At 38.7% G+C, this 20,837-nt stretch overlaps 8 protein-coding genes across 8 annotated transcripts; 4 read left to right on the plus strand and 4 right to left on the minus strand.

The window, feature by feature from the left end:
* Window positions 1–228: 228 nt before the first annotated feature.
* On the plus strand, window positions 229–471 carry GVI51_C04675 (uncharacterized protein; the record flags this gene model as incomplete). Its single annotated transcript, XM_002999479.1, has 1 exon — window positions 229–471. One exon carries the CDS (start codon window positions 229–231, stop codon window positions 469–471), a length of 243 nt encoding a protein of 80 aa, XP_002999525.1.
* Window positions 472–578: 107 nt separating this feature from the next.
* Window positions 579–1,691, minus strand: LIH1 (putative lipase; the record flags this gene model as incomplete). Its single annotated transcript, XM_445388.1, has 1 exon — window positions 579–1,691. One exon carries the CDS (start codon window positions 1,689–1,691, stop codon window positions 579–581), a length of 1,113 nt encoding a protein of 370 aa, XP_445388.1.
* A 313-nt stretch (window positions 1,692–2,004) lies between these two features.
* Window positions 2,005–4,053, minus strand: ECM27 (Ecm27p; the record flags this gene model as incomplete). The annotated part of the gene is made up of 1 exon (XM_445389.1): window positions 2,005–4,053. The coding sequence occupies one exon, from the start codon at window positions 4,051–4,053 to the stop codon at window positions 2,005–2,007; it is 2,049 nt and encodes a 682-aa protein (XP_445389.1).
* A 613-nt stretch (window positions 4,054–4,666) lies between these two features.
* Window positions 4,667–5,683, minus strand: ADO1 (adenosine kinase; the record flags this gene model as incomplete). The annotated part of the gene is made up of 1 exon (XM_445390.1): window positions 4,667–5,683. The coding sequence occupies one exon, from the start codon at window positions 5,681–5,683 to the stop codon at window positions 4,667–4,669; it is 1,017 nt and encodes a 338-aa protein (XP_445390.1).
* An 893-nt stretch (window positions 5,684–6,576) lies between these two features.
* On the minus strand, window positions 6,577–9,807 carry CDC15 (serine/threonine protein kinase CDC15; the record flags this gene model as incomplete). Its single annotated transcript, XM_445391.1, has 1 exon — window positions 6,577–9,807. One exon carries the CDS (start codon window positions 9,805–9,807, stop codon window positions 6,577–6,579), a length of 3,231 nt encoding a protein of 1,076 aa, XP_445391.1.
* A 2,244-nt stretch (window positions 9,808–12,051) lies between these two features.
* YAT1 (carnitine O-acetyltransferase YAT1) lies at window positions 12,052–14,292 on the plus strand (the record flags this gene model as incomplete). Its single annotated transcript, XM_445392.1, has 1 exon — window positions 12,052–14,292. One exon carries the CDS (start codon window positions 12,052–12,054, stop codon window positions 14,290–14,292), a length of 2,241 nt encoding a protein of 746 aa, XP_445392.1.
* Window positions 14,293–14,860: 568 nt separating this feature from the next.
* On the plus strand, window positions 14,861–18,406 carry SWH1 (oxysterol-binding protein related protein SWH1; the record flags this gene model as incomplete). Its single annotated transcript, XM_445393.1, has 1 exon — window positions 14,861–18,406. One exon carries the CDS (start codon window positions 14,861–14,863, stop codon window positions 18,404–18,406), a length of 3,546 nt encoding a protein of 1,181 aa, XP_445393.1.
* A 661-nt stretch (window positions 18,407–19,067) lies between these two features.
* Window positions 19,068–20,732, plus strand: THI20 (trifunctional hydroxymethylpyrimidine kinase/phosphomethylpyrimidine kinase/thiaminase; the record flags this gene model as incomplete). Its single annotated transcript, XM_445394.1, has 1 exon — window positions 19,068–20,732. One exon carries the CDS (start codon window positions 19,068–19,070, stop codon window positions 20,730–20,732), a length of 1,665 nt encoding a protein of 554 aa, XP_445394.1.
* Between the last annotated feature and the right edge of the window lie 105 nt (window positions 20,733–20,837).

The following is a 20,837-nucleotide window of genomic DNA, read 5'->3' on the forward strand; positions in this document are numbered from 1 at the left end:
CAATTTTCCTACTGAATTTCTTTGTATCCAACTGATTTACATGTATTTAGTTTCGCTGCATCAAATTCTCGGAAAAACAAATTGCACTATTGATCCAGTAGAAAGGTAATAGTACCAATAGAAGCCAATGTATATCATAAATTTAGTGACGGAACAAAGAGTTGTATGGCACAAGACCATCCCAAATACAAAAGTAATTATTGGTACCAATTCTTATACTAGCCTGTGATGACTGCAACCAATGATTACTGTAATGATGACCCATATGAGACGTTCTACTTAGACCAACAAGAAAACCAACCTACTGCCAATACGGTTTGTGAGGACCATGCGAGCCTTATCTATGAGAGAAGCCTACAACCAGAGAAATATCCTGTCTTGGCACCGATTGCGAAGAATCCTAATGCTCTCAATGGTAAACGTTCAAATGCATCTGATGCCAGTGAAGACATGAAAAGAAAAAGACCATAAATATCAAGTACATGATCCACACGCCAGCTCTATTTTATATGAGATTAATTATTACCTAATCAATTTGCAAAACCATGAATCATTGAGGTGATAAATGCCATATACCTCTAGAATCCTGTACAACCTGTAAGAGTTATGAAGTAATTTCTATGTTCATACATATGCAGAAGTTCTTCAAGATTGCTGTTCATACCTAATCTTTCAGCTTTCTCAGTGGTAACAAGGTTGTTGTATCCAATGTATGTTAAGTGTTGAATATTGTGTGGTAATTCCCTAGTGCTGATCACAACCTCCAGTCCTGCATGATGGAAGAAAGGAGGTATCATAGGAACATAGTCATTTTCGTGTACAACCCTAATATAACCAGTGGCACTACTTAAGCATGATCCGTACTCTGCAATAGCATTCAACAATCTGGTATTGAAAAGGTCATCAACCCATTCCTTCAAATCCCTATTAAAGATCTTTGGTTGTGCGTATGTGATAACCGAGACCCGATATCCTCTCAGCTTCAACTCAATACCAGCCAATGCTGCTAACGCGGCACCTAGCGAATGCCCCACACTAACTATATGATAATCAGGGTAGTTAGTAATGATTTTTTGCACCTTAGCAAGGAAATGCTTACCCAAGGTCTCCAAAAACCTTGAAAAGCCTTTGTGTACTTTACAATTTGTACATTCTTTAATAACTCCGTGACGAACTAAGTCCCAATACTCATTACTACTAACAGGATAGTATTCTTTAGGATAAGTTTCAAAATCACTTTGCCAATCCTGAGCTGTAGTGGATGCTCTAAATGCTAAGATTATTACTTTCTTTTCATGATCAACAGCCAAGTATCCTGTTCCAAGTTCATTTTCTTCTGCCTCCAACACCAAAACAATCCTAGTTTGGTTATAGGTTGGATTTTGCGAAGGATCAGAGCAAAAGTTCAAATAACTTGGACATCCTTCATCATCAAGAGTCTTGTTTTCTCGAAGTAACTTTTTGTCTATACAGTTACAAAGCCCACATGCTTTACTGAAATATACAAAGCGTTCATACACTTCTTCGCCAATGTGAATCTGTTCAGCCTCATTCTCTAACGCTGCTGTTTTTGTAGCAACTTCTATGGGTGAGTTGTAATCATTCAATGATGAAGCTTCAACTATGATCCAAGTGCCAAACCACAAACGTTGAGCCAATGTCAATATGTGCCACAACAAGACTGTTTTCATTATCTTTCTATCAGATTATCGTCAACGTATTTATTCTTCAACTATACTGATATCAACTAGGATTAAATGCATAGAAAACTGTAGAAACATTGCAATCAATTACCATGTTGTAAGTAAAATGTGTGTGCCGGTATGAAGTTAGTCGTAAGTTTTCATTTAGATATTTTTCACCGCCAAAGCCTTAGGCATTTTTTGAAATGTGTCACAAAATTAAAAACAAAAGAGCATACCGTCTATCAATGATTAAATATGTACAATAATATAGTAAATATAGTGATGATATTAAGTCGTGACCCTGCACTGTAATAATAATTCACGCAATTTCCAAGATAGTTATCATTAAAGTAGCCAGAGCCCACAATGAACACATAGTAATTCCTAAATATTTCATGTTTTTAGAAAGAACTTCTCGTAGCCGACCCTTAGAAGCAAAAATGCAAACCAGAAATGCACATTGGAACTCCAATACCAAACTGCACACCAAAAACTTTAGATTGTTAGTTTTTGTTGTATCTAGGTTTGCCTGTCTCTGGAACCACCAATTTCCTTGACCTTTGTGTACAAATAGCATAGAGATTAAACCACTAAACCCAATACCTACCATTGAATTTAGTAACACACCACCAATACAAGAAGTGCATGCTATCATAAAAAACTTGGTTGCAACGAGAGTTATATCACTGTCACCATGCGGCATTTTCTTATAAAGCTTGCACATAGCAATATTGGAGATCAGATCACTGATGGAATTTCCCCATGCAAACACAGTTAAACCAAGGATAGCAGGAGAGATACCCGATTGCTTTTGATATAGTTCAAGAATTTCTATCACTGAATTAGCAGTAGAAGATATCCACAAAATCGAATTGACTATACCAAAAGTTAGCAGAATAAATTTGAGAAGATCGCTATACGAGATCAATTCTCTTCTTTTCCTTAACTCTTCGTCATTGTTACTTCCTAGTGACTCAGTTAGCACTAAAGAAAATCTATTGAACTGAGATAAACTTCGACTAAATTGAATCACGAGTACAGCACATGTGAAAGAAAATAATCCCGGTAAAATAAGAAAGGGGGACCACATTGACCTCTCTAATAAACTTGATATTAATAAATATGTCAACACGGGGGAGAACACTAATTGTAACAGCAATACCGACAAAGTGGATTTTTTGTATTTAAAAGTCCCCGTTTTTTCACTATATTCAAGTATATCATCAGGCTGAGGGCAAGTTAGCCTGAACAATAAAACGAACGGGACGATCAAAGTAGATATGATTTGATCAGGAACCGTTTTCTTAGAATATGATTTCATGTGAGGTACTACCTTCAAAAAGTATTTTTCGGCTATTTTTAAAAATCTTCTCTCATCAGCAGCATCTATAATTGACTGTGCTGTACTTAGCTCCCTTTGTATTATATTCTGTGCATCACTGCGATGATCTTCTGGATTATCATAGTAGCGACCAAATTCAATTGGCGAGCTCTGTGTTTGTCTTTCTCCCATCATCTGACTGTTAACTTGAGGATTAGGATCTGAAAATGGTCTCTCATGAGAATCACTGTGACTTGTAGAGCTTTGGAGCTCGTTTCTTATACTTTGCAATTCGGCATCGGGGGACGTTGAGTTTTCTAACATGGACAAGAGACTGTTAAAATCCATTGGTGCCAGAACATTTGGTTTTAATGTGGATTCTAGACCACCAAATGTCTGATATTCCCTTTGAATGCCATCGACAGCCCCTTCTTCTAACTGGTTCACATCACTAGATTCTGAATCATGAGAGTTCCACCTAGAGAATTTAATCTTATGTAAAATATAACCCACGTATATTGAAAGCATAGAGAAACAATTCCATATTGTAATAGAATCTCTCAATGTGACATAAAGCATCATTGTTAGAGCCAACCAGGTGTAGAATAAATCATACAGTATATTGATTCTCTGGGGTGTGGTAATTTCAATTGTAACATCACCCATTAAGAAGAATATAGAGCCCACAACAACACATAATATGATCCCACACGCACCTAATACTTCCCCCACTGATAGATTGGCAGCCACATTGAATGATTCATCGGAGCTGCTTGTCCAACTCATTAAATTAGAGAAAAGGTCTGGGGAAGAATTACACCAGGATAAAATAATAGCCATCAGCATACCTGTTCTGGTACTATTTGACCTCAAATTACCACTTGAATCTGTAATCTTTGCAACATTCGGGCAGAGGAAATCGGATGCACACACACCAAGAAGCACGAAGCATAGTAAAATGTGTAGAACGCTACAAAACATCAATCCTATCGAAAGGCCACCATCTCCATAGAGTTCATGTGGATGTATCAGAGATGAAAGTCCCATAGTTCTGTAATAGTAATCGAATTGCTGTTATAATTGGTGATGAGGACTCTAATGTATTAAAAACTCCCCAGTGGTAACACCAGAATCAACTATATTTTATCAATTCACTTAATAAATCCAAGTCTTCCAAATTGAAATACCAAAACTCTTTCTTCGGGTTTGATTTAAACCTTGAGGCTTGTTATATTAGAGTTTCGATGGTGCATCGATGGTGCATCGATCGCTCAGCCTCAGGTATGTAGCAAACACAAAAAGAGAAATGTATCAAGGATATAACTAGAGCTAACTCAGTGCTTAATCAGTAAATAATACAACTTACCGGCAACTATTATCTTTGATAGCCATGGAGGGGGGAAGGCATCTTAGTTTTATTTATATTGTGCAGGTGTGCGTATCAGCTGCGATTTTTAAGGTTTTGGTCATATTTAACAATATGTCGATCTCACGGTTTTTGACGATTTGAAGTGCGCCATCATAGAGTAGTAGCCACGAATGCGAGACTATTGCCATTGTTCTATAAATGATACAAGAGATGTATTAAATTTGTATGGTAATATACAGACGTTTTCAAATTAAATATTTAAGTTAGAGAATCTGAAGTGAAGTTGTAGAATTAAGCGTATTCAATCTTTTCCTTTGGGTAAGATGGACCGACCTCTTGGATGGATAGAGCAGCCAACCATTGACCCATGTCAATGGATTGCTCTAGAGACTTACCTTGAACCAAACCGGCCATGAAACCACCAGCAAAAGCATCACCAGCACCGTTGGTGTCAACGATCTTACTGCTGTCAAGTGGCTTGACTGGGAATGACTTGTCAGAGTCCTTGGTGACTAGAACGGTTGGCTCAAGACCATGGGTAAAGACAACCTTCTTTTCAGAAGAGTCACCAATGATTTCCTTTGCAATGGCAACCAAATCAGTCTTGTCACAAGTTAGACCAAAGGCTTCAGCGTAAGAGGCAGCTTCAGATTCATTAGCAACAACAATGGTAACGTATGGTAGAACCTTGACAAGAGCGTCCTTGAAGAATTGTGGAATGAATGGGGCACTCAAGTTCAAAACAACTGGCTTACCAGTTTCCTTGGCGTGCTGACCGATCTTAACAATGGCATCTGGGGAAACAGTCAGATGGAAACCACCGATGTAGAACATCTTAGCACCAGTAACTTGGTCCCAGTGCTTGTCCAAATGCTCTGGCTTGAAATGGTTAGCAGCACCCAAGTCGGTAACCAAAGATCTGTTGTGACCAGTAATCAAAGCAGCACACTTACCGGTGCTGATGTCCTTTTGAACTTGGTACAATGAAATTACACCAGCTGCTTCGTTTTCTTCCAAAAGCTTCTTGGAGTATTTGTCCTCACCAACAGAGCCAAAGTAACCTACTTGGCCTTTACCTAGCACATAAGCTGAACCTCTAGCGGTGTTTTGACCAGCACCACCAGCAACGTACTTGACATCTGGGAAAGTTGGTAGTTCTTCGTAAATGGCAAATCTTGGGTCAGTGGAACCAGTCTCCAACAGAACAGCGTCATTGGCGTTCAAGTTGTACTTCTTCAAGTAGTCATCATTGACAGTGGCTTGAATATCAAGCAATGGGTTACAAAGGCAAATTAGAGATGGAGACATGTTCAAAAGCTTAGTTGAGTATCTTGCAATGGATGTTCTTATCATTGACTGAAAGTTAAGAAATATATAAGAGACAAAAAGATCAAAATCTTATATCTAGCAATGAGATTCACCAACATCAAATGAAGATACATAACTGTCCAAGACTATTACCAGAATTTGATTGCAACTAGTTACAGAGCAATACTCAACCCGGAATATGGACATCGGATTTCCCGGCACACCATTGTATCGGTTTCTCTTGCTGAAAAAAAATGCACTAAAACTGTGGGTGATATTCTCGAGGAACGATTCAATGCCATTACCATGAGTTCAACTTACTTTTTTTTTGTTTTTTTTCAACCAAATTTTTCATCTTTTCGTTTCTCCACACATCATTTTACTTTACTGTCATTATCAAAAGACAATTACGGTTACTTAGTCTTGTATCATGGTCATGTCCTTCGGGATTATATTTTTAGAGCCCTCTATTAAATACAAACCCTGCTATCCGCTTGCACTATTATAGTTAGCCTTACAGATAACTTTGCTGCACCGGATCGTCAATTTCAGAACAGTTTTTCCTCTTGTTGTTGGAATAGAAGCAGCATTGGAATGAAATTATAACGCCAAGCGGATATAATAGTAATAGTAATAAAATGCCCAAAAATAAAATTAAATTAAAGATTAAATGCTAATATATATGAAAATCCGATGTGATATGCTTTATATTTGATGTAGAAATTCAGACTTTAACTACCGAAAAATTGTCCTAGAATTAATTTATTAGAGAGCTCTGTGATAAAACGCTCAAAACCGGCTAACTTTCATCGTAATAAATTAAGTGGTCTTATTTTTTTTTTAAGTACAGGCCAAAAGGGGGAACTGAAAAATGCCCAAGATAACTTATTCTATCACGTATTAAACTCAGGTCTTGGTACTGGTAATCTACCTCTATCAACAACAGGACCCGAGGATGTAATGTTCTTATCTAATGCAAATTGTGAAACCCCCAAATGATCAAGACCATTACTCCGTTTTGTATTTGGTCTATAGGATAGCAGCGCTGCGATATCGCTACATAATTGCTTGATCAAGACAGAATTATATCCGACCTGGCCTTTATTATTTCCTTTCAGTGGATCCCAATTTTCAGAGAGGAATGCCAAGAGAGTCTTTAAGCTATCCAATATATTGCTTCTTTCATTATTGGAGTGAAGTGCCCTTGTGAATAGTGTCTTGACTAATTTTAGTAAATCAATTTGAATCAATAAACTGTTACAATAAAAACCAAAGAACGCCACAATTCGTTCATAGAATTGTTCTTTCAAAACTATCCGTTGACAGACATACTCAAGCTGTTGGACCATGCAAAGCTTCATAAATTTTACCACGTAATTACCGAAATTGCTATCATTTTCAGGGAATATAAAGAAACAGTCAACGATATCATTCATATCTACCAGAACGTTCTCCTCTGAGAACAATAATTTATCAGAATGCAAGACCATAAGTCTTTCACCATTCCTATTTCTTTGATTGCCACGCCTATTGAAGGTATTGACGTTTCCTGTATCCTCGTTTTGATGAGAAATAAACTGTATACAATTTAAAACTATCTCAATACCTTCATAAATGAACTCTCGTTTACCAAGGAATTTTGTAGCAATTGTGATCAGCGAAGGTGAGATACTGATTTTTTTGTTACCAGATAATATTTGATTATTATGCAACGATGATAATAGCTCGTTGGACATCCTCATCAAAACCAGAGATGCCTGACCCATGACCTGTCTGCCATTTTTGTCAGAAACCGTGTCTGCAACTCTTATGCAAAATCTGGTATAACAATCATCGGCCAATAATTTCAGTAATCGTGGCTTATTATTATAGGTGGTGTAATAAAATGCTCTATTGAAATATTTCCAAACATGAATATCCATCAATGAGCAAAAATATTTGCTCCTTAAAAACTCTTCCATCCATAAAAATACATTCTCAGGAACAATAAACCCGTTATTATTACTTGACAAAGCGTTTGGAGGATTAGATACACCAGATGGATAACCTTGAGATTTCCCACTCAACGTTCTCGTTGGGGATAGTGGTGGTGATTGGGTTTTCCATGAACTTACGGGTGATTTAGTAGGTGAAGAACTTAGAGAAGGTGTATTCCCAGTATTGGAACCCGTTGTAGAAATGTGATGTGAGTGAAAATTTAATAACATGGCTGAATTATTTGAAGTTCCAGAGTTCAAGTGAAGAGATCTCAAGATATAAAACACCGACTTGAATATAACATACATCACTTGCGAATCCAATAAGATTTTCTGATTTGAACTATTATAATTATAGTTCACAATATTCTTTAAGATTTCCAGTTTAAATTCTTTACTTCCATAAGTGGAAATTTTAAGTAAGATAGATTGTGCTTTTCGAGCTATCAAGTTTTCTAGAATGATATCAATTGGCAAATTAAAATTACACCATTTACACCAACTTTGAATACTCATAAGTTCCATATGCTTGTTTATAATTGAAAGTACCAGACTTCCATTTTTGTAGTCCCTAACATATGGGATGATACCTGCTCTTATCAAATCATCAACAAAATCATCGACAAAGAAAATGCTCAGTAATTTTTCATAATGAAATAGACTAGGTAACCCACCTAGTTGAATGAACTTTCTTTTCAACTTACTTTTGTTTTTTTTTTCATCGTATTCGAAAAACTTATACAAATTTAATTCATGATTTGATGGTGCTAGATGCTCCCTAATCATATCTTTCTTATTCATAGTCAGTTCAATCAATGTCAACGCCAACATATCTATAGAACATTTTTGGAAAAAATAATCCACATTTTCAATAGATTTCCCAGATTTAACGATCTGTAAAAGATTGTCCTCATCTAAAGATGAGTTTTGTAGAAAATCTGCATTACCCTTATTTCTATCCATTGTAAATGGAGTAGAACTTCTCTCCAATTGACTTTGAATAACAATATTATTATTACTTCTCGCTTGTTCGTTCTTAATGGGATCATTTCCTTGATTTCCTTGATTTCCTTGATTTCCTTGATTTCCTTGATTTCCTTGATTTCCTTGATTTCCTTGATTAACCTCTGATATGTTAAAAACATCAGGAATAAATTCATCAGAAGGAATTTTAGTTTTAACTAAATCCTTTTTAGATGGTGATGATAAATTTAAATCCTTTTCTTCAAAATCATCATCCCAACAAAGGTCGGAATCTTCAAATTTCTCCTGATAAAGATTTAATTTTTCAACACTTGGTATCACTTGTTTATCCATGGTAGAGTCTTTGGAGTTATCGTTTTCTAACCAATTATGTTGTAACAATTGAACTGCTGTGGGTCTCTTGTACATGTTTTTAGCAAAACACTGCTGTAAGAAATCCTTAGCACCTGAGGACAAGCTACTTGGAGGGAAATAAGAATCATTTTCAATGGCATAGTAAATATTCATATCTATCAGGTTATGAAAGGGTGGATTGCCTGTTAATAACTCCACAACTGTTGCTCCAAGAGACCATATATCACTCAAAGTTGATGCACCACGATTACCAATAATCTCGGGAGCCATCCAATTTAGGGAACCTGCTAAGGTCATAGCAGTGTTGTTAACTTTAGTGGAGACACCAAAATCTGCCAACTTAACAACATTTTCGGAATCCAGTAATATATTTGCTGCTTTGATATCTCTATGGATAACACCTTGTTCATGTAAATAGTTTAGCCCGTTTAAAGTTTGTCTTACGTAAGGCTTGGCCTCGTGTTCACTCATGGGCCTGTTTCGTGAGATCAAGTTCTTCAAGGAACCCTTTGCGCAGTACTCAAGAATGATGTATAGGTTATGTTGTTTTTGAATGAAACCGTGGTATTTGACAATGTTTATGTGATTCAGATTCTTCAAGAGGTCAATCTCCGACATAATATCCACCAATTCATCGTCATCCTGGTAGTTCACCTCTTTTATGGCTACTTCCTGCGCAGTTTTCTTATTGGTGGCTTTGTAGACAACACCATACGACCCTCTACCTATAATCTGTCGCAGTTGGTACTGCACGGACTTATGTTCTTTCCTGAATTGCTGCGCGGGAGTCACACTTATACGATCAGCCATTCTCCCTTTTATCTATCCTTCTCTCTTTTATCCCAAAGTAAAAAAATATTCGAAAAAAAACAAATAGCAAAAAAATAAAATAAAACAAAAGTTGCAAGCGCCTATAAAAATAAATGAGAAACTGGGGTAAGGAGTGAAAGACCAGTTTACAACGCCAGGTATTTGGGGGAAGGGGGAGGGGGGAAACTTGAGGGGTATTTATACTTTTTTTTTGCCAGGATAGATTTCTCCAAAAACACTATTTTAAGGGGAGAGAAGAAAGGAAAACCCCTGAATATTGCCGCCGAACTAAGAAAGATCCAGTAGCTGAAGTCTTTTTGCTGGTACAATAAAAAGAAATTCCGTTAGAAATCAATGCACAGACAAACAAAAATTGACAACAGTGACAGACAACTTCAGCGGCTAAAAATACCAATTACCTAATGAGTTTCTCTTTTAACTTCCCGCAGGACAACCACAATAATTGCCAGATCCGAGGGGGGTGAAGTGGAGGCAACTGCTGCGTGCGGCACCTATTTTTTTTTTTGGTACTTTCTTTTCTTTTTCTATTTTCCCTTTCGTATGCTACCCGCTTAGGATAGGCGCAGTGCAAATGTATAAACTGTTTTTGTGTCAGTTACCAGAATAGGGAATAAAAAAACCTAAAGCGCAAAACGAAATATTTGCTAGACGCCGTCGTGGGAGCAGGGGGGTAAGCTCCACAGTTTTCTTTTTTGACACAGAGAATGTTTTGGTGCCTGAGAAACTAAACGCAACGGCAAGTGTCCTCTTTGCTTCTTGCCAAACAGCACGTTATATCGCCCGCAATGAAACACTACCTCTGCTGTCTCTCTAGTGCAAGCGTTCTTCTTAAGATGAAATTGCTCGACGCAGTTAGAGTACAAAGCCGTTCACACAAACTGGAAACCCAAACTAAGAAAAAAGCGTAGAAATAAAATGCAAAATGCAAAATGCGAAAAGCGAAATGCTAAATGCGGGGTAAGTCAGATCTGGCCAACTGTGCTTCAGTTTCTATGTTACTGCCAGCACCTCTAACCGCCGAGAGTAACACTAGCTAGCACATTCTATATTAATCATGTTGCAACTGTTATGGCACTTTCCCGCAATGATCGTTTTCGAGATTTCCCTGTAGTATTTGTTTTTGTTTTTGGTTTGTGTCTTTCGTGTTTCGTGCGTCAGTTGCGATCTTTGTCTCTTGATCCGTTCTGATCCCCCCCTTCGCTCCTCCACACCGTAAAGCTAATATGTAACTAAAAATAGAAAAGCGTGACAATAAAAAGTAACCACGTGAGAATTGTCACTAATACCAACCTCGAGAAACCAATTTGATTTCCTAAAGAGGGAATACACAAAACCTTACCCTGTTCAGACTCGGACCAATGGATATGAAGAAAAAAGACCGAGAGTCCTGTACTAACTATTTGGGTTCTAATCCCCACCCAGAAAATCATGCAGAGCACCTAGACACTTGACCTTGAAGAAGGACAACAAGGAAAAAAAAGGGGAGCAGAAATGATATTGAAAGTCATCGCCCAATCCTTCCCTTCCCCTCTCCCCCGCTCCGATCTTCCAGTCAGAGATCCCAGAGACCTAGAGACCTAGAGACCTAGAGACCTAGAGACCTAGAGACCTACGCGGCTTTCTTCGCCCTAGACTGCTAAACCAGTTCTGCCAGACTGCCAGATTCTCAAAATTCTTAATTGTGCTACCTGCGCTGAGTCAAGCCAGGGTCATCGCCTATGCTTCCCTCACACACACAGTCACGCACGCAGCTCCCCCCCTTCTCTTCCCACCGCTAGGCGGGTAAAAACTATCAAAGAAACTCGGGAGGAAGAGGCAGAAGAAGCAGAAGCAGAAGAAGCTAGGACAGATCCAGCTTTCGGCATTTGCTGTACAGCAGTTTCTGAGGTACTTGGGCTGTTGGTGACTCGTAGCGTGACAAGGAGGGTCACTCCCCCTACCACAAGCCACTGTGGTTCTATTAACTGGCACTGACCACTCCGCTTTCTCAGTTTGCGCTTTGTGACGGAGCCAGAAGTTCCCGCAGAGCCTTATAACTCCCAACTGCTCTGATGGATCCACGCCGGCCAGGGACCTCGTCCTCGCCAACGTATATAAGCCGAGGGTGTTTACTTCAGTGGGCGGGGGTCGCTTGGAGGGGGATCTCGGACTTTTGGCTATGCAGGGACAACAGTGCTAGGTGTTGAATTAAATAGGATACAATTAGTGCGCGAATCAGAAGAAATGAGCGAACTTACCGCTGTGAAGAGTCGGAGCGATCCAGCGCTGGAAGCCACAAAGGAGAGCAAGTTGCTGAAGAGGCTGCCTATCCCGCCGCTGGAGGATACTTTGAAGAGGTACTTGGACCGTGTGCAGCCTTTGCAGGATGAAAAACAGTTCAAACGGACAAAGAGGACTGTGATGTCAGCAGAGAATCTCGATGTCATGAGGACTTTGCAAGAGAAACTTTTGCAATATGACCAGGAGTTGGCCAACGAAACCCCAGAATCGTCATACATTGAGCAATTTTGGTACGATTCGTACTTACTATATGACCAGAGTGTGGTCCTGAACGTTAATCCTTACTTCCAACTGGAGGACGATCCAACTATATTGAAAGATGTACAAAGGGACTCTCAATACTCAGGTCCCTACGGTAAATACACACTACAAATAAAGAGATGTGCAAAACTTGTCACCTCTATCCTGAAGTTTATCAAACAAGTAAGACACGGTACATTAGCTGAGGATAAAATTAGAACTACTCCATTATCAATGGATCAGTACAAAAAATTATTTGGCTCTAGTAGAATTCCACCTGGACCAGGTGAGGAATCGTGCCATTTACAAACCGACCCAACCTCGCACCATATTATGGTGATGTACAAATCCCAATTTTACTGGTTTGATGTTTTAGATATCAATAACTTCCCGATTTTCCAAGCGCCTGAAGAACTCGAATGGAATCTGTACTCAATTATTATGGATACTGAAAGACATATCGGTGATCACTTACAAAGTAGGGACGAATTTATCCGTTATCTTGTACCTATGGGAGTCTTTACTACTGAATCAAGAAGAGTGTGGTCAAATATTCGTGACTACATATACCATGACTCAGATTCAACAAATTGGAAAAACTTGAAGTTGATCGATAGTGCGTTATTTGTCATTTGTCTTGACGATCTTCAGTTTGACAGCAAGGATCCCAAGACAAGTAGTCAATTAGTACAGTCCATGCTATGTGGTACATCAAACATTAACCTAGGTGAAGATGAAAACTCTAAAGTGCCTCTTAATATTCAGCATGGTACATGCATGAACCGTTGGTTTGAGAAATTGCAACTAATTGTTACTAGAGATGGTAAGGCTGGTATCAACTTTGAGCATACCGGTGTAGATGGACACACTGTTTTAAGATTTGCAACTGACATCTATACCGATTCTATACTGAGCTTTGCAAGGGGTGTGACCAAAAATGTTCCTGATATCTTTGCAGAAAAGGAAATGGAAGCTAGTTTGATGAAGAAACAATCCAGGGCTAACTTGATTACTATTCCCAGAAAACTTGAATGGAGACCAGATTCCTTCCTGTTATCATCTTTGCATTTTGCAGAAACAAGGATCTCTGACTTGATATCTCAATATGAATTTGTCTCATTAGATTTTGAAACTTATGGTGCAGCCCACATCAAGGCAATGTTCAAATGTTCTCCAGACGCTTTTACACAGCAAGTCTTCCAAATAGCCTACTATGCTCTTTATGGTAAATTTGAAGCCGTGTATGAGCCAGCTATGACGAAAACTTTCCAAAATGGTAGAACAGAAGCCATCAGATCAGTTACCAATCAATCTAAGAAATTTGTCAAGTCAATGTTTGACAGTAAGGCAACGAACGCTCAGAGAATTGACTACTTGCAAAAGGCTGCCAAGGAGCACTCTCGGATTACGAAAGAGTGCTCTATGGGTTTGGGCCAGGATCGTCATCTTTATGCTCTGTACTGTGTCTGGAACGAGTGGTATAGAGATTCCTTGCCAATGCCACCCTTATTTCAGGATCATTCATGGAGTGTCATAAATAACAATGTCTTGAGTACTTCCAATTGTGGTAACCCATGTCTGAAAAACTTTGGGTTTGGGCCAGTCACCGCCAATGGGTTTGGTATTGGGTATGTAATCCGTGAAGATTCTATCTCTATTGTCGTGTCTTCAAGACACAGACAAACTGAAAGATTTGTGTCACTTTTGGAGAAATCGTTCTTGGAAATAGATAGAATATTCAGAAGAGAACATGAGAGACAAGAGGCATTAGCAAAAGTACCAAGTTACACACCACAGGACGACAAGGATAAAAAAGAAGAAAGAGAAAACTACCTCAGGGAGCTCAGAAAGAGAGCGGGTTCTATGTCCCAGAATACTAAATCAGACGACTTACAATTCTTACTTTCCGGTTACGACTACTTTGACATCAGTGTTTCTGGTTGAGTTCACACAAAGCCAAAAAACTAAGGCATTATTTATTTTATTGTATCTTTAAATTATATATTCCTGTCATTATTTATCGTCATTCAAAATAACATTGCAATATTAAATACTTAGGAGCATCTAAGAACGGACCTGGAACAGGAGATGCCTATAGTGGTAGTCTTGATTGCTCACTAAACACGATATACTAACAAACCTTCTTTTAAGTGTGTTTTCATCAAATGTCTCCACATGCTCCGGGCATTTGTCAGGGGAGTCCTACAATGGCACATCGATCACTATTTTTGGGATCATGAAGAAGCCCAAAGTAACACAAACTTGGATCAGTGTTTCAACATTTTATAGTAATTCATAAGCATAAAAGGGCGGAGAAATAAGTATTAACTGGCCAAAAAATTCATTACGGTACTTGCATTGAATCATTTTACTTTGACTTTACTGTCGTTGCGTGTCCAAGTTCTATTTGAAGTTCTATAATACGGAGTACCGAACTCTGCTTTCGCTGCTATTGTAAACATTATTTTAGGAGTCAATTGCAAACAGAATCATAAGAAAGGCCACATTCAAAATGGCTGATGACGGTACGCACTTTACAAGCAAGCCTTTGTTGAAGCTGAAGCTTTTAGATGCGCTAAGGTCGGGCTCATTCCAGGAGTTACAGAAAGTGATCGACACTCGATTTTTGCCTAAAGATGACCCTAATGTGGTTGAAGTCAGTCAGCTTGTATTACACTATGCTGTTCAGGTTGCACCTTTATCCTTGATTAAACAGATTGTTACTAAGTGGGTAAATACTCACGTTTCTACCCATATGAATAGTGAAACCTTTTTGAATATAAACCATCAGGATCAAAATGGAAATACTCCACTGCATATTGCTGCATATCAAGCTAGAGGTGATGTAGTAATGTATTTAATGGACCAACCAACAATAAATGATTGTGTTTCTAATAATTCACACATGCAGCCAATTGAAATATGTAGAGATCTGAATGTAGCCCAAGGAATGCAGATAAAGAGATCGAAATACGTTGCAGAAACCGCTCAAGAGTTAAGAACAGCATTTAATAATCGAGATTTTGAGCACTTAGAGTCCATACTTACAAATTCTAGGAATTCGGAACTACTTGATATCAACGGTTTGGATCCAGAAACCGGAGATACTGTACTACACGAGTTTATTAAAAAGAGAGATGTCGAGATGTGTAAATGGTTATTAGAGCATGGAGCCGATCCTTTTAAAAGAGACTCTACAGGTGTACTACCTGCTGATTTAGTGAAAAAAGTTAGTGAATCTGAAGCTGCATCTAACCCTAAGTTGCTCACTGATGTGGAACTGAAGAAACTTCTAGATAAAGCCACAAGTGAACAAAGTGTTATTGACGTAACTGGCAGTTTACACAAACCACCAACTTATAGGGGGTACCTTCAAAAGTGGACAAACTTTGCCCAAGGTTATAAGCTGAGATGGTTTATACTAAGTGCGGATGGTAAGTTGTCGTATTATATTGATCAAAATGATACCAAAAACGCATGCCGTGGATCACTGAATATGTCAACATGCAATCTACATTTAGATTCCTCCGAAAAGTTGAAATTTGAGGTTATTGGAGGAAATGGTGCTATCAGATGGCATCTCAAAGGTAATCATCCAATTGAAACTAACAGATGGGTATGGGCAATTCAAGGTGCCATCAGATTTGCCAAAGATAAAGAAATGCTTTTAACTACTGGAACAATTCCTCCATCTTTAGCGATAAACTATGGATTGAATAATACTGATCGTGTTTTAGATTCACCAAAACAACCTACCCATATGAGAAACAAATCTAGACAAACGCTAGTATCGGTGCAAGAATCTAGAAGATCGAGCTCAGGATTGGGATTGGTTATCAATAGACCAGAAGATAAAATAGAATCAGCTTTCCACATGCCTCCTACATCTCCTAGCATATCAGTTGGGCCTAATGGCATGTCTAGTTCTATTTTTGAAAACCCTTCGACATTTGAATCAGAGTCTCAAAGATCTCCTGTATCCTCCTCTCCGATTCAAGATACTAATCCTCAGGCCTTTGAATCTACTAATGTCAAAACTTTTGATTCATCAATGATTGAAAAAGACTCAGAAGATGAAAATGAGGAAGTGGAAGACTTGTTTTTAGCTATGGATGGTGGAAGTGATGAAGACTTACAAACTCTATGTAGTCCTCATTCACAAGAGATGCATATTCTACAACGCTCAATAACAATGGAGCTAAGTTCCCTAACCGAACTTTTGAATGATCGTCCCTCAAACCCAAACGATATATTTAATACATTAGGAAATTCGCTGAAAACTATTACAGAAAGTTTTGACAGATTGAACGAGATTACATCACAAAGTGACAAATTGATGATTTCTAAACTAACAAAGCAAAGGGATGTTAATAACGTTTGGATCAAAGCTGTAAAAGAGTTAGAATTTGAGTTAAAGGATAAGGATGAAAGGCTGGCCTCTTTGGATAAAGAGAGAAGGAACTTGAAAAAACTCCTTCAAAGAAAATTCCAATCTCCGAATGGGACAACCGAAGATGATGATTTCGATGGTCCTGTCAAGGATACTCATGAAGCTTTGGAGGAAATAGCAAAATATATCGATGCTACTAAAGAAGATGGTGAAGATACAGATGCTGATGAGTTCTTTGATGCCGAAGAATTAATGGATTCCTCTGAGAATGTTGATGAAGAAGAGTCAGACACAGAAAAGGAAGCAACTATAAAAGCAGAGGACATCAATGAAAACAAAGAAGTTACACACCACGCTGGCTTTGAAAAAGAGATTGTAACTGAGAAGCAAAAGGAATACAAGCAAATGCTACTGGAACAAAAGTCTTTTGCCGGTTATGAGCATCCAAAGAGAACAAACTTAGGTCTTGATAAGGACGATAGACCGAAAATAAGTTTATGGTCTGTTTTGAAATCTATGGTTGGTAAAGATCTAACCAGGATTCCTCTACCGGTTTCATTTAATGAACCATCTTCACTTTTACAAAGAGTTACAGAAGATCTGGAGTATTCTGACATTATGGATACGGCGGCCACGTTTGAGGATTCAAGTTTGAGAACTTTATTTGTTGCAGCTTATTCTGCCTCTATGTATGCTTCTACCGTAAAGAGAGTTGCCAAGCCCTTTAACCCACTGTTGGGGGAGACTTTCGAATATGTTAGCCCTGACGGACAATATAGGTTCCTTACTGAGCAGGTTTCTCACCATCCTGCTATATCTGCGACATGGGGTGAAGCTCCAAAATGGAATTATTGGGGTGAATGTAAAGTGGATTCGAACTTCACTGGAAGAACATTTGCAGTGGAGAATCTTGGTACCTGGTGGATTAGATTACGTCCCGATAGTAACAACCCTGAGGAAGAAATATATAGTTGGAAAAAACCAGATATGGCTGTGATTGGTATTTTAGTAGGCAACCCACAAGTGGATAACAACGGTGACTCAGTGATCACCAATCACACTACTGGGGATTACTGTGTGCTACACTACAAAGCTCGTGGTTGGACTTCTGCAGGTGCATACGAGGTTAAAGGTGAAGTTTATAACAAGGATAACGAGAAGTTGTGGATTCTAGGTGGTCATTGGAATGAAGCCCTATATGCCAAGAAAGTTACTAAGAAAAACGATGAGGATATGACCATTGATAAGACTAAGAGTAGTGTAGGCAAATCAATCGACGAACCAAAATTCGATGGTAGTAAGTTTTTGATATGGCGTGCCAACGACAGACCCGATATTCCATTCAACTTAACATCCTTCGCTGTGACATTAAATGATCTGCAACCGGGCCTGAAAGAATGGCTTCCTCCAACTGATAGCCGTCTGAGACCAGACCAACGTGCCATGGAAGAAGGCCGTTACGATGATGCTTCTGATGAAAAACATCGTCTAGAAGAGAAGCAAAGAGCAGTCCGCAAGCAAAGGGAAGAGGCAAACATAGAGTATCGTCCAAGATGGTTCTCCTTGGAGACTCACCCAGTCAACGGTAAGCAGTATTGGAAATTCAATGGAGAATACTGGGAACAAAGAAAGAAACATACCTGGACTAATGTTCCGGATATCTTCTAAGAACATCGTACTCACACCCGTGCTTTTAAATAGACCAAATTAAGGTCAATTGGAGCAATTGCTATATAGTGCATCGATGCCTACTCTGAAGAAACCCAGACAAGATAAAACGTCTTATAACTGTTCGTAATCTTACTTTATATTTTTTTCCGTCTTTTTATTTTTAGAACGTAAATAGTCCATGCATAATCAGCATTTCCCATCTGTTGCATAACTAACTCATCTGTCGAGGTTCGGCCTTTCAAAGTTCAGCAACGATCAACTGAACGAAGGTCGAACAACGCTGCTGCGAAACCTCGTCATTGACGTTTTGTCATCAAGTAGATACATCTCGGACCCTTTGTATCGCATTGTTCCTGTCAAATATCATCAAAATCAACTAAATTTCACTCTAATTTGAATAATTTTGTGATACCCTATGATAAATAATTATAAATTCGATTGTTCTAAGGGCACTGGTTGCAACAACTGGATTGGGTGGGATGAGAAGGGCAAGGCTCTTAGATATAAAAAGGGCATGGATATCATGCATTATGGGCAGATGAATTGCCAGGATAGTGTCTTGTTGTAATATCTGGTCTTGAATATCGAACCATTGTGCGCTGATATTGAACACATATCTTCAATCAATTGCACACCATAGCTCGGAGAACTTACAATAATGGTTGATTCTGTTAAGGAGCCTGTTCTTATGAACACACCCCCACCATACTTGCGTCTTGCCAATGACAAGCAATTGCCAGTGGTCATGACCATAGCGGGTTCAGACTCAAGTGGTGGTGCAGGTATCGAAGCTGATATCAAGACAATTACGGCACACAAGTGCTATGCAATGACATGTATCAATGCCTTAACTGTTCAAACACCACAAAAGGTGTATGATGTCTTTCCAACACCACAAGAGGTGGTTAAACAGATCTTAGATGCTAATTTGGCAGATATGAGATGCGATGTAATCAAGACTGGTATGTTGACTGTCGAGACAGCTCAGATGCTGAGTGCCAAACTTAAAGAACTGGGTAGTGCAAGGCCAAAACTCGTTGTCGATCCTGTTCTAGTGGCTACATCAGGTTCTTCCCTAGCATCACTAGGTATTGTAGATGTAATTAAGAAGGAATTGGCACCATTAGCGGATCTGATTACTCCAAATATCCAAGAGGCATTTGAGTTACTAGGTAAAGAATTGCCCGTGAAATCACACCAGGACATGCTTCAAATTGCCATGGAGATCAGTCAGGCTACTGGTTGTAAGAATGTCTTAGTTAAAGGTGGACATACTCCATGGGATGATGAAACTAAGAAGTACATTACTGATGTCTTGTATATGCAGAATGACTCGCAATATTTCGTCTACAAAGGTAACTGTGTCTCCACTTCTAACACACACGGAACAGGATGTACATTAGCTTCTTCAATCGCTTCTAACTTGGCTCATGGCTATTCTTTGAAGCAAGCTATTTATGGTGGTATCGAATATGTTCAGAATGCTGTTGGCATTGGTTGCTCAGTAGCTCAAAAGCATGTTAAACAGAATGGTCCAATCAACCACGTTTATGCTATCGAAGTTCCTTTGGACAGAATGATATCCGATGATTGTTTTACCGCTTATTCAGTATTGGATAACATCAAGAAGCCAGCAGTCGATAATCCAATTGGTGAAGATTTTTTTTCATACTTAATTAACCACCCAACTGTGAAACCTCATTGGGAATCCTATACCAAACATAAGTTTGTTGAGGAAGTGGCCAAGGGCACCATCGATTTGAAGAAAATGCAATTTTTCCTGGAACAAGACTATTCTTACTTGATTGACTATGCAAGAATCCAATGTATTGGTGCAAGCAAAGCTCCATCTATGGAAGATATTGAAAGTGCTTTGGTGATTGTTGGTTCAGTTCGTCATGAAATGTCAGAGCACGAGACTCGTTTGAGGGAGGTATTTGGAGTCACTTCTGATGAACATTTCCATAACATTAAGAGAGGACCAGCTTTAAGGGCGTATTCCAGATACTTCAATGATGTTGCTAAGCATGGTAACTGGGAAGAACTTATATTAGCTATCTCTCCATGTTTAATGGGTTATGGTTGGGCACTAAAGAATGTTCAAGACAAGATAACATGCAAAGAAGGAACAGTATGTAGAAATTGGTGTGATACATATCTATCTGATAAATACAAGGGCGCCATGGATCAAGGTGTTATCTTGTTGAACAACATTGGTAGATCGTATCCACCAGACCAAATTGATACTTTGGTGAAAATCTACGCTGACGTTTGTAAATTGGAAACTGATTTCTGGACTGCTGCATTGGAGTATTCAGAATGAAGGGAAATTAAATTCCTTTACACTTATAGACATAGATAGAGTAGTTTTGATACAGTGCTATAAAGAGATACATAGATTAACGATCATGGTGACCTAATAAATAAA

Source organism: Nakaseomyces glabratus, chromosome C, assembly GCF_010111755.1.
Source record: "Nakaseomyces glabratus chromosome C, complete sequence".
NCBI classification, from domain to species: Eukaryota; Fungi; Ascomycota; class Saccharomycetes; order Saccharomycetales; family Saccharomycetaceae; genus Nakaseomyces; species Nakaseomyces glabratus.